This window comes from Mycteria americana, chromosome 3, assembly GCF_035582795.1.
Source record: "Mycteria americana isolate JAX WOST 10 ecotype Jacksonville Zoo and Gardens chromosome 3, USCA_MyAme_1.0, whole genome shotgun sequence".
NCBI lineage: Eukaryota > Metazoa > Chordata > Aves > Ciconiiformes > Ciconiidae > Mycteria > Mycteria americana.
In genome coordinates, this window is record NC_134367.1 from 46,452,124 (window position 1) to 46,464,474 (window position 12,351).

The 12,351-nt window shown below is 36.5% G+C and overlaps 1 protein-coding gene across 17 annotated transcripts in view; it reads right to left on the minus strand.

Moving 5' to 3' along the window:
* The window catches only part of FBXL4 (F-box and leucine rich repeat protein 4), a 71,024-nt gene that overhangs the window by 36,050 nt on the left and 22,623 nt on the right, over positions 1–12,351 (minus strand). For all 17 annotated transcript variants that reach the window (XR_012775216.1, XM_075498436.1, XM_075498430.1 and 14 more), the window contains one exon: positions 9,717–9,961. Coding sequence is in view for 16 of the 17 variants with exons in the window: in XM_075498436.1 (XP_075354551.1) it covers positions 9,717–9,961 (245 nt within the window). In the remaining variant the exon portion in view is untranslated. The remainder of the gene's footprint in view (positions 1–9,716; positions 9,962–12,351) is intronic.

Genomic DNA, 12,351 nt, shown 5'->3' on the forward strand with positions numbered 1-12,351 from the left:
CTCTGTTTTGGTTCAGAAAGTTGGAATATGCTTCCTTCTTGCCATTTACTCTGAGACAATGGAGCAAAGTACAACACAGATAATGTTTGAAATGCTTTTAAACTGCCCCCAAAGCCAATTTTGACAATGGCCTGCAAGTTTCCACCAATAATTTAATATTTCTTTTTATCTCAGAAAAATACGCAAATGTAAAAATGAGGTTAAACAAATACTTTAAATGGATGAAATATTCAGAAGTATTCTAAGACTTTCAGAAAAACATCTCATTCCTTTTATTAACAAATAAGTCAAAATCAACACTTTGTAGTTGTTCTAGAACACACATTCCTAAGGACTATTTCACATGACTTTCACTGGAATTATAAAAATTGAAGATATTAGAAGACAAAATATTCGAAGTTTAGAAACTTTGATGGTTTCTGCATGAATTACACCTTCTGTCAGAGATCTTGTGTCAGAAATTCAAGCTCTATTATATCTAATGCAAGCTTTAATTAAAAACACATAAGCTTATGTCCCTTTTTATTGCAAAGATAACCTTCAAACTGTGAATCAATCACTAGGCTTGCAAGTTTGATATTTAATAGGAAAAAACCCCCACACGTTTGCAGTGATTTTGTTATACTTTAAGTTTCTCCAGCAGAAAAAACTAAGTTTCTAACCTATGGGCTGCAATGAGTTCCCCTTGTTACTTCCTAGAATAATGGAGCTACTTGTGAGAGAGCATGAATTAGCTTCTCATAATAAATATTCTGATCTGCTCTATTACCAGTTCTATCCTACAAAAACCTTTATGCAGACAAAGCAGCTTTAGGTTCTGACACTTACACCACGAAGTTAGTATTACTTTTTGGGTTTAACTGATACAATAGAAATGCCAGAGAGACATGACGCTTCTACTTGCACGAAAACTCCTATTGCTACAACTAAACAGGTACTAGCCTTCCCAAGACTTCGCTCCTGCTGTAACTTAGGACGAACTAGCTGCTGGTCTTAAAAGCAGACACATTCAGGGAGGCATTCCTCAATGACACTAACAATAGCACAGGATTTGAAGTCCATCTTTCAAGATCCAAGTTTTCAAACCTTCTCCTTTCCTTATTTTTTCATTACTCACTCAAGTCATACTTGCCATTTATCATCACCTTTCTTTATTCCTTTAATCTTGCACATTACGCAGCCTTAGTTTGATTACACAGATCCTGTGCAATATGGAGGGGAAAGGAGATTCCAGGGTGGCATCTCCATCCCTGGATGTTTCCAAGAGTCACCTGAAACCTTGACTGACCTGATCTAGCATTGGAAACACTGGCACTTCAAGTGGGAGCTTGGAGTAGATGACCTTCAGAGGTCCCTAACATCCAACATTTCTATGAGCCTATGCAAACAGAAGCAAAGAGAGGGTCTGAGACATGAAAGGGGAGACGTAAGCCCTAGAGCCACAGGGGTTCTGCTAAGTATGGCCTTCAAATCTACTCTTCCACTATTTTTGTCTTACTCTGCAGTCTCTCTTTAGAATCTATTTTAGCTTGTAAAACCAGAGTTTATCAAACACCAAGCACTTATTTGCTGTTTTCATACTGGATACAGTGAATTCACCTAGACTGGTAAGCTTTCTTTTGGGAGTGCCAGAGCTGAAATGACACAACAATTCACATCAGGTATTTAAACATTAGACTGCTATTTTAGGCTAGCAATAGAGTTCAACACTGCCATGGAGAAACGCAGGATGGAAATCCCCTGGAAATCAGAGTAGAGACATGGATTCATTGCTGATTACCAATTAGCCAATTCCTCTATTTAATGAGTGCTTTAACAATACATTCACACAGCTTCTTTCATCAACAAATTATCAGGTTTGTTTGAATGGTGATATTTTCCATAAAACCTTGTCAATCAGCACTTATTATACCTCTAGCTTTTAATTTGCTAACGGATAAATATTTTATGAATTACTCCATTACAATAATGGATGTTAGGTTAACTGCCATATAATTTAACAGGGCTTGGCTGTTATAAATGTTGGTACAGATCAACGCTTTTCTCCTTCTAGGACTATTAAAAATTAACATTACCAGGTCAAGGAAACAATTATTTAACCCCTTAGACTCTGAGAAGAACTCCAGGCTCACCAGCTTGAGGAGTTACTATCCTCAAAACGTTTTATTTAAATTCATTACACTTGAAACACACAGGCAGAGCAAACACAGCGACAGCAACGAGCATTGCACTTCATGACTTTGCTCAAAAGGTTATTTAGGAGATATTAAACAGAAAGGCAAGGGGGGTAAGGGACATGCAGCAGGGTACAAGAACGAGCTGACAGGCATGAAGTAAAGAGATGAACAGAAACAGGAGAGAAATTTGAGGAAGTCACCAACCAGCACAGGGCAGAGAACATTAGGGAGAACTGCAGAGTTCTCTGAACGATCAAGGCACCCCAATCTCTGTTTGCACTTAACAGCCTGCTCAGGACAGAGGTTTTTGCTCATGTCTTTCTACATGGATCTCCAAAGCCATATGGCAAGGTAGAACATGGGTTCTCATGCTTTCAGAACAAATGTGTGGCATTGCCTTCATACTTCTGAGACTCAACAGACAGTGGATGCCTGGCTCTGACCTAGCTCATTTGAAAACAAACCACCACCAAAAAAGCACCTTCTACTCAGATCAACATTTCTTCACGTACCTCTCCTTTAATCACTGAGGACTGACTGGTTCCTGTTTTTAGTCTGCCCTCCTTTAGTTTTACTTTTTTTATCAATATTTTATACACACAATTTCTGAAGTGATTTCCCTTCATCCCTTCATGTTTGTTATGAAATATGACTGACTAAACCTAGAATAATGTGAACATGTACATTTATTTTGCTAGACACTGGATTGGGTCTTTGCCTCTAAGTTCATCCTCATTCTAGACTGCAGTATTTCAGGGGGGTTTTTGGTGGTTGTTTTTTGTTTTTTTGGTGTTGGGGGTCTTTTTTGGGGGGTGGGGGTGGTTGTTTTTTGTTTGGTTTGGGGTTTTTCATTTTGTTTTTTGTTTGGTTGGTTGGTTTTTTAAATGAAAAAAGCAATCTCACTTTCTATCACCTGCCTGCTCTCAAGAACTGCTGCTCATTTTCCCGCTCTTCAGCTTCAGCTTTTGGGAAGTAAGTTAGTCCTAGTGAAGTCCTTCTGAAACATCAAATCTATCTATTAGCAGTTAGGACAATATTTGCTCATGCTGATATTAAACCCATCATGATCATGGGGTCACTTAGTCTATTAACAACTTCCAATCTTGTAATTCATGTCATAAGCATATCCGATGAGCCAAAGAAGATCCAAAACTAAAATATCAAGGTAGAAGAGACAGCACCCTTCATGTCAGAACTGGCTCCATAAGACCTCCCAAGCAAAATCCTCAAAATACCTTTAGACATATGCTTATGAGGGTACTGAACACATCACATTTGCTCCAATGGTTTCTAATGGAACTGCACTGGATTCAAAGCCTACACTTCACAGTTAGCATAATGATGCTCACTTACTTGATATCGCATGGTTCAAAGTTACTGAAAACTCTACAACAAGCAGGGATCACAGTCCAGTTCCCTCTCATCTACTCATCCTTCCTAAACACAAATAGCTACCTAGTTTTATATTCCTTTAGTACAATTATCCCAACAGGTTTCAATCATGCTGGTTTCACCAAATCCATTTTCAACAAAAATCTTAGGTACTCATTGACACATAAACCACTGAATTGGGGAGGGGGGGGGGGGGAAGGAGCAACTTCCATTTATGAACAACATAGGGTTGGACAGATACTTTTTTTCCTTTAGCACTTTCCCTTGTAGTGTTACCTTATGCTAGCATCCAAACCAGGGATGTTACCTCCATTACTTGACAGATATAACGGTACCCCATTTGCCTAGCCCTCCTTGATATCACTCTCCTAGAACCAATATTTCATTAAAACAACCGTTGCAGTTTGCTTCAAGTCAATTACACACTCCCTCCGGCTACTCAGGTCTCCTGCTGTCCAGAGCCTGCCACTAGACAAGAAAAATGTCAAAAAGAAACCCCAAAACCAACCACTTGGATTTTATTCTTCCTCATTTCACTTCTAAGATCTTAAGGTCTTCTCTTTGTTACTGTAGTTCTATCAATATTATTACTCACACAGACTTGGCAGAGGACTTCATAATGCCAACCTCTCTTGCAGTTACAGTCTTGCATGTAATCCAAGGCCATACCAGAGGTACCATTCCTGTATCCCTGGCATCTTCTACTGTCTAGCATTCTATAATCTTCTATTTTCCCTTCAGTCTTCATAATTAAGGAGACAGTTTACTTACTTTACACAGAAGGCTTACATATCTGAATAAAATCAACCCTTAATGTTCTATGCAAGTTTACTCTTCATGCGCTTTTCCATTTTCTCCCCCTTAAACACTGAAGCTCATTCCTCCTCCTTTCAGTCAGTGAGTTGTTTTCTACTCTAGGTAGTTTCCAAAGTTGTGGTGACTGCATATTTGCATGGCAGCTTTTGATACTCCGTTCATCAGCAGACACCAACTTCTGGGATCATGCTCTCTGCACTGATAGTGCAATTAATATAAAAAATTGCAAGTGCCTAATTGACTCTGGATCATTAACATGCTACGCCAGCCTTACAGCAGAGATCTGAGGACCTAAAGGAACTTTAACAAATTTACTTATGTAATTTAAACCAATGAGATTTGCTTCGTGGAATTACATTTTAATGTATTTCTTAAAGTTATGTCCATATATTTTTATACTCACAATGACATTTTTCCTTTCAGGACTGCTGTGTTACACAACAGCAGCAGCATGTAGTACAGATAATTGTAATAAAAGTGTTAAGACTGGTATGACTAGAGAATGAATGGGTACACACAGGTGTAAAAGCACGAGAAAAAACATATGGCAACATGAGGGCTGGTAGAGCGGTGTGTGTTAGTGGAAGTTAGATTAGCAGGTCATCAAGATCCTTGAACATATGTATGTGCAGTTACTCGGGACACGCAGATTAGGAGACGAAGCATGGAGGTGGCACACAATGGCGAGACAACATGCTGGACAAATCGGTTTGGACACACATCGGTTGCCTTGGTGGACCTGAGTATGCACGCATGACAGTGAGACTGAGTAACATAATTTTGTTTTTAAAATTAAGTCACCTTCCCTTCCTCTAAGACACTCTAATTGTTGCAACGTTATTTTCTATTCTAGCATGTATTAAATTTTTTTTTCGTCAGCAAACCTTAAAACATTGCATGCAAGTAAGGAGAATATTAAGTACCTGATCTTGTGCTTTTCTCAACACAGATTAAACTATTTCAATAAAAACATGCAAAACAAACATTACTACTTAATCTCAGTTACAGCAACTCTAGGTTTTACTAAAACCTGTGGAAATTAAAAAAAGAAGAAACAGACATGATTTTTAAATTGAGAATCCCTGTCAAGTCACACATTACTCCTATTTTCTGTGACTACTTGATGCACGTTTCAGTAATTTCTCTGACCTTCCTGCTAGTTTGATTCATAGCAAAGCCTCACCAAGTTAAACATAGTCAAAATACACCTCTATTAAACAGCAACTAAAGCCTTCCAAATGTTAACAGCAACAAAATTGTTAAAGAAATATTCCTGGATGTGCTTGACATGCAAACACTGCATCACTAACCTGAAAATAAAACACTATTAATTCATTTTCACAGTATAAAATATCAGATGTAAATAAAAATCCTAATATCTGAGCCATTTAAAGCAGAGGGTTTAAACAATCTAATGACATAATCAGTGATACAAAGAAATCTGCATGCAGAACTCATTTTTTAAACTGTCATCGTCTTTGAGCTGTTTAAGCCTCAGAGCATTTATTCAGGATCTCAATATTTAGTATACCTCCAGTCAACTTGCCTCACTTTTCCTATATAGGTCTTATCCTCCCACGCTGATATTCCCCTGGCATGAAGAAATTCACCATACCTCTAACGCCAAGAGAAATGCAGTGCTGCTTATGTAATGCTTGCTGTGAAATCTTCGTTTATTCCCTGTCACTTTGCATTCCAGACACTTGAGACTGCTCAGATACTCATTTAATTTGTCTTTCACTTTTCCGTATACTTTTAGTTCAATCTAAACGATAAAGTTTAGTTAATTTATATTATATGCTGAAATGAAAACTTTATGATAGTCATTTTTAGCCCTAAGGAGCAGATGTTATCAATAAGTTAAAATACCTTCAGCTTTGCCTCAGGATGTTCATATGCCTGAAGCATTCTATCTTCTCATGATAATACAGTATTTGCTTCAGTCACATTTCTTAAAATTACTCTTTTTAAAAATTTTCTACTTTAATATATTTTTGCAAGAAAATATGTATTTTCAATTATTTCTTACAATCATGTCTATATGAACCTTTTAAAGCAACACACAAATTTACAGAAGCTACTTATTTTAAATTGTCATAAGAAACCACAGATAAAAACATTTTTGAAAGATATTTGCCAAAATAAAATTCGAGCAAGAGTAGCATTTAAACATGCCCTGACTTGCAGAAATCATAACCTAAACTGTATAGCTGTAAGAATGAAACTAACTCTACCAGGTTTGAATTCAACAGTGCCAACTGTAACACCAAATGCTGAGAAAAGTGCAAATGCTAAAGAAAACAAATAAAAACCAGGCCCTGTAAAAGTGAAATGCTGTTATCTATGAGGATAAGGTATTTTGGTTTTAGCATTTTGCTGTTTATATACTGAAGCAATTTGTAGTGTTTGTGAAGTTATTTACAAATTTCATTTAGCAAATATTGTTTTTTCTCCTTGAATTGACAAATGTAGGTTGGCCTTTTAAAAACAGCATAACAGAGTCCTTCAAATTGTTACAGCTTCTAGGCAGAATTCTTTACACCTCCAAGTAGTTGGCTTGACAGCCACTCATGGTCGCTTATGCAGCAACTTGTCACAAAATTTATAAACTTGAAGTATTGGAATAAGCAATTTAGGCTTGTTTGAACTAAACCTCAAGTCACAAGAAGACTTTTTCACCAATTAAATCCAAAATAAAAGATGCAGTTTGGTACTCTATAGGCACACCTCATTGCCTTATTTTAAAATTGCCATTGCAGAAAGAAATAGGGAATACCAAGACCAGAGAGGGAGCCCAAGAGAGCAGGATAAAGAAAAAACAACAAACTGACTCAGAAACATTCATGCAGTAGGCAGCAAGAGAAGATTTTACACTAATAAATGTAGTGGTACATGTCTTCTACTGTTATGTACAGACACAGAAATACGTAAGTATTTAATTTCTGCAAAGGACAATTACAGTCTGAAAATCTGATTAAGTTTTTAGTAACAGTTAACATTAGCAGGTAACTGATAAAAGCAGCAATGCACTCTCCCCAGCCAACTGAGAACCTCCTCTGCAAGACTCATATTCTGAAGAGTAAACTAGAAAGAAAATTTGAGTGTGAAAAAGAATTCCTAGGGAAGTCAAAGTACCTCCATTCTTTGGAAACTCTGTTTTGCATAATATCTCCCAAAAGTCAGGCTGGGTGAGGAACATCTAGAAGTCCAAAAGGAAAAATTGTGGGAGTTCATGACTACATGTCCTGGGTGCTACAATATCCACATGATGGTGATTTCTTAATGATAGCCAGGGCAATAAAACTAAAACATTACTTGACAGATTTCTCCTTTGAGGAACAGTATCTCTTACCAGGAAGCTACTTTTTTGAAGAAAGTTACATTAATTCTTTGGAAAACCAAGTGTTGTTCTAATAAGTCTCCTGTATTAATAGATACTTCCATAGCAAATGAGCAGCAAATTTTCCTTTCCTGGAGGACAGCAAATTTGACAAACCGGCTGATGAAGAATGTCGAAAGGAAAATTTGTGTTTGGAAATTCTACTAGAAAAGACGCTTTTACAGAACAAAGAGTTGCAAAATTATTTCTGTATTAGGAGAAAGAAAACTTTCAAAACCAGACCTAGTTACAGTGGAGAATTTTTGATTCAGAAGTGAAAATTGTGAGCAGGAGTCACACCTGAAAATTATTTAGCTTACAGCTTTGTTTCAAAAATTTATGATTGAACTGCATCTCCCATTCCTAGACTGCATGTATCTCTTCCAAGAAATACTTTTTCCTAGAAATACAGATAACTTCACAATTGTATCAATGTCCAATAACACTTTTCCCCCTTGTTACAAATAACTATCACCCACAATAATGAATATAAATTGACCATGTTTATTCACGGATTATTAATAGTCAAACAATGACTATTTATTATTTTAGAAACGCTGACTACACCTAAGTGCTGCTATTAGTTCAGCACTGAAGAAAGAAAAAAGCCATTAGCAATAAAGCCATTTTCAACTAACTGGAAGTAAGAAATGCCAGAACTGCAAAGTTTATAATTTTCTGAATTTGGACATTCATTTCTTTCAAGACTACAAAAATTTCTGCATGTTAAAAAAAAAAATTAAAAAATTGCCATGAAGATGCACATACTTTTAGTTTTCAAAAGACAGATTTAATAGCTAAGCATTAGAAAGCAAGCACTTCATGATTTCAGAGTTGAATTCTCAATTAAAGCTTGCATATTTATCCCCTGCATAATGTATCGAATATAAAATCCAAATTTAGGAGAAATGTTTGTACCCCCTTCAACAACTAGCTGATGACTATCCCCTTTTTCTACCAACAAGCACAAAAGAGCACAGGGCTCTTGGATTATACTGGAAGGTCAGGAAAAAAGGAAGCGACATTCTCACCTTGACAAAGTATTGCTTCAAATTATTTTACTTCCCCAGGGAAGGCACCCAGGCACCAAAGGAAAGAAAATATTTGAATACTTGATTTAACCTTCTTATTCACAAAACAAATCAGAGTTAAGACAATCTTTTTTAGATATATTAAATATTTCTGTTTCTTATCAGTCAAGTTCTGCTTTCGCCTGCCATTGCTGATTACCTCTTAGTTGAAGCGGCAATTTTTGCTTAAATGAAATGCATTGGTAGATGCTGTTTAACTAATGCAAACAAGCAAAGAAGGAAGAAATGATACGTTAAGAAAGCAGAGAACACGGCTGTTATACAGAAAAGAATCCCTGCAAATTTGCTATTTTAATGACCTACAGCACAGTCATATTTTCAGCTCAGTGGAAGATGCACATGCAAACCCCCTGTTTCCCAACAGGGCTAATGTTTTAAATCATTTTTATGAAAATATTTGCATTTACATTGCACTCCAGTGATTACTTAGGGCCCATACCTTGTAAGCATGCACTGTAATCGGTTTATTACTGCAGCCATTCTAATACAGTCCTACTGATGACTCATCTGTACAAAGAACAATTGCAAACATTTTCTTCGTGAGATAGACTTTTGACAGCTTGGCTCTAGTGGAGTCTTTCAGAAGCCCAGGAGAAAGCAAAACAGTGCTCCCCCTGGAAGAAGCCTTCCAGTCACAGGCAGTTTGGCACATGGAGACTCTACATACTGAAACGGACTTCTGCTGCTACATCTACTATTTCTTACTGTTTTAGCTGTTGGTTTTTTCCACAATCACACCCTTTACAGTAAATCAAAGACATGTCTTGTCTTTTAATAAGGTTTCAAATACTTAGTGAAACTACTGTGCAGCAGCTCTGCAAACAGAGCTTGTCAAAATACTTCTGTACATTTAGCACTGACCTGCTAAATCCAGAAACAGAGATGGCTCCCCTGTTTCCAGTCCAAGATAAATTCAGCCACTGGATGAGAGTGCAGCGAGACTGTAGGTATTCCAGAGATGTGTCATTAATCCTTGCCCAGTAAGGTTGTAAACTTAGATGAATGTACTGTAGAGGATCACAGCAATGTTGATATAGTAGCTTACAAGTTTGCGCTAGTCTACACAGGTCTGGCACTGTAAGGTGACTCAAAATCAACTGGATGAGCTATATTAAAAACAGAAAAAAAGTCACAGATGGTCATATAGCACTTGAAATGTTACGGGAAAACTGCAAAGGAATAAGAAAAGATGTTCTAACTTCAAAGAAAAGTAAATCCTTTCACTTAAAAGTAACTTCTCGAATAAATCATTGATTAACTATTAAATAGGACTGCACTGCCTTCTCAATTTGACAACATATTAAACAAGAAAGGAAAAGCAGATCAGCATATGAAAGTGACAGGAAGCTTTCAAATTAGAAGTTTCTTTACCCATGCTAATTTAAACAGTGATATATATGTAAACACTATGTTTACATACTTCCCTTCACAATGTCTGCACTGCCGTTGATCAGAACACTGAATTGGCATTCTCTTTCTTCTCTGGATTTGGTTTTTAAGATGGTAGCATATTTGCAGAGTACATGGAAAAACCATACCATGTCCCAGTTTCCCCACACCTTGAACTGATTTCAGATTTATTCCTCTGCTCCCTGCTGTAAAAAATCAGTGTTTTGTCTTCTACCTTATATCCTCTCCCATCCATGTGGGACTATGCAACTAGGTAAAAAAATTCAACATTTTCAGACCTTCTTTTACAAAGTAATCTCTTCCTTGCTGTAATACTTTGAGAGCATTTTCGTTCTATTCCAGAGTCAAATCTGAAAGGCAAAACCCCTTTTTACCTTTGTCAGATTGAATCATCTCAGCTTCAGAATAATCACCAGCCCTTCTGACTAGCACCACTATACATGTTTTCGTAATGACTTCTCACACTCAGAAATTAAGAGCTATCCCGTCTCCTATCATGCTCTGTTTTCCTTTCTAAAGGAAGATCAACACATACAGACACATAAATACTCACTTTAGGAAATAACAAAAACATTCAACAAAAAAAATCTCCTTTAGCTCAGAAATTTAGAGAAAGTGTACTTGAAAAATGAAATCTAAAAATTAATGTTTACTTTACCAAGGCTGTCTTTAAAAGTGATAAGTACCTGCACTCAAGTTATGTTACTAAAATTGAGTAAGTGTTTTCAAACAGCGTGGGAAACAATAACTCGCTGAAATGAATCAGTGTAAATTAAAAAAGAAAACAACAAACCAACAAAGAAATAACAACCCACAAACCGACTTAAACTGAACAGAGTCCTGTGGCCCTTTCAAAATACCATAATGTTTCATTTTAATGTCTTATAAGGATTCATAAGACAAAACCGCCAAAAATCAGAATAAAATGCTTGACATAAAATGAAAATGAAGCTTTTCGTGAGATCCAAACAGATTGTACTTCCAATGTACCAGTTTATGCAGCTAGTTTCTGCCTCCCCTCCTCCCCCCTTCATTTTTGGAAGAGAAGAAATAAGAAAACAATCCAACTTCCTGCAAAATGAAAAATGTTACTTCCTACTCAGCTCCAGATTTAGTATTTGGATTTCAAACACAATCTACGAGTCTTCAAAAAATTTAACTTCAACTCCAATGCCAAAATACAGTGTTTGCATATACTCCAGTTTCTCTCAAGCTTGATTTCAAGCCTTCCCTCTTCCCTTCTCCTCCTTCCCCCTGAAAACAGCCCAGGCTTTTTGTCTCTGCAGGTGCCTGGAACTCTCAGCTCAGCTTGATGCAGAGGATCTGCGTAGACATTTCAATGTGACAGCAATATATATATAAAATATATATAATAACTGCAGTTAATATAATCAACAAAGTTTGCTCCCAACTGACATTTAGTTTGTTGGCGTTTTGGTATCCGAGAGAGTGCAAACTAACTAGGAGCTAACATAGATATAATCCCAAATTAGTATCTTGATTTTTGTTTGGCTCAGACCCATACTTCAGCTTAAAAGTTGCTTAACACAGTTTTGTTTGTCATTCTAATAGTAGATACTTAAACATATACCTATTTTTCTAAGGCCATCAACTCATTTTAAATAATTCTCAATATTCTGAAAGACAGCTTCAAACTATTTTGCAATCTTTCAGCTATTTCACATCCTGTAAGCCACCTAAATAGACATTTTATGAATGTCTTTTCCCTCAGATTTTTCCCATGCTTATTTAGTAAGTTTTCTAGAGCAGAGAACTCGGCAACAAAGGCTGCAGTTAGCTAATTTTATGTCTACAATTAATGCAGCATAATAATGTCTGATAAAAACAAAAGTAACACACATTTTGTTCAATGGAAAAAAAAGTTATTTTGTGACTTCTGAGCACTAAAGATAATGGTGAATGAAACTATAAATGTTTCATTCATTTGAATGAAACTCACCAATGTCCCTGTACACTAACTGATGACTTCAATGAGTATTTCATAACATACAGGATGTTGCAATCTTTCCACACCAGATTAAATCTCTTACCACATGGACGTCTTAATCAGAAAAAATAATCCCTC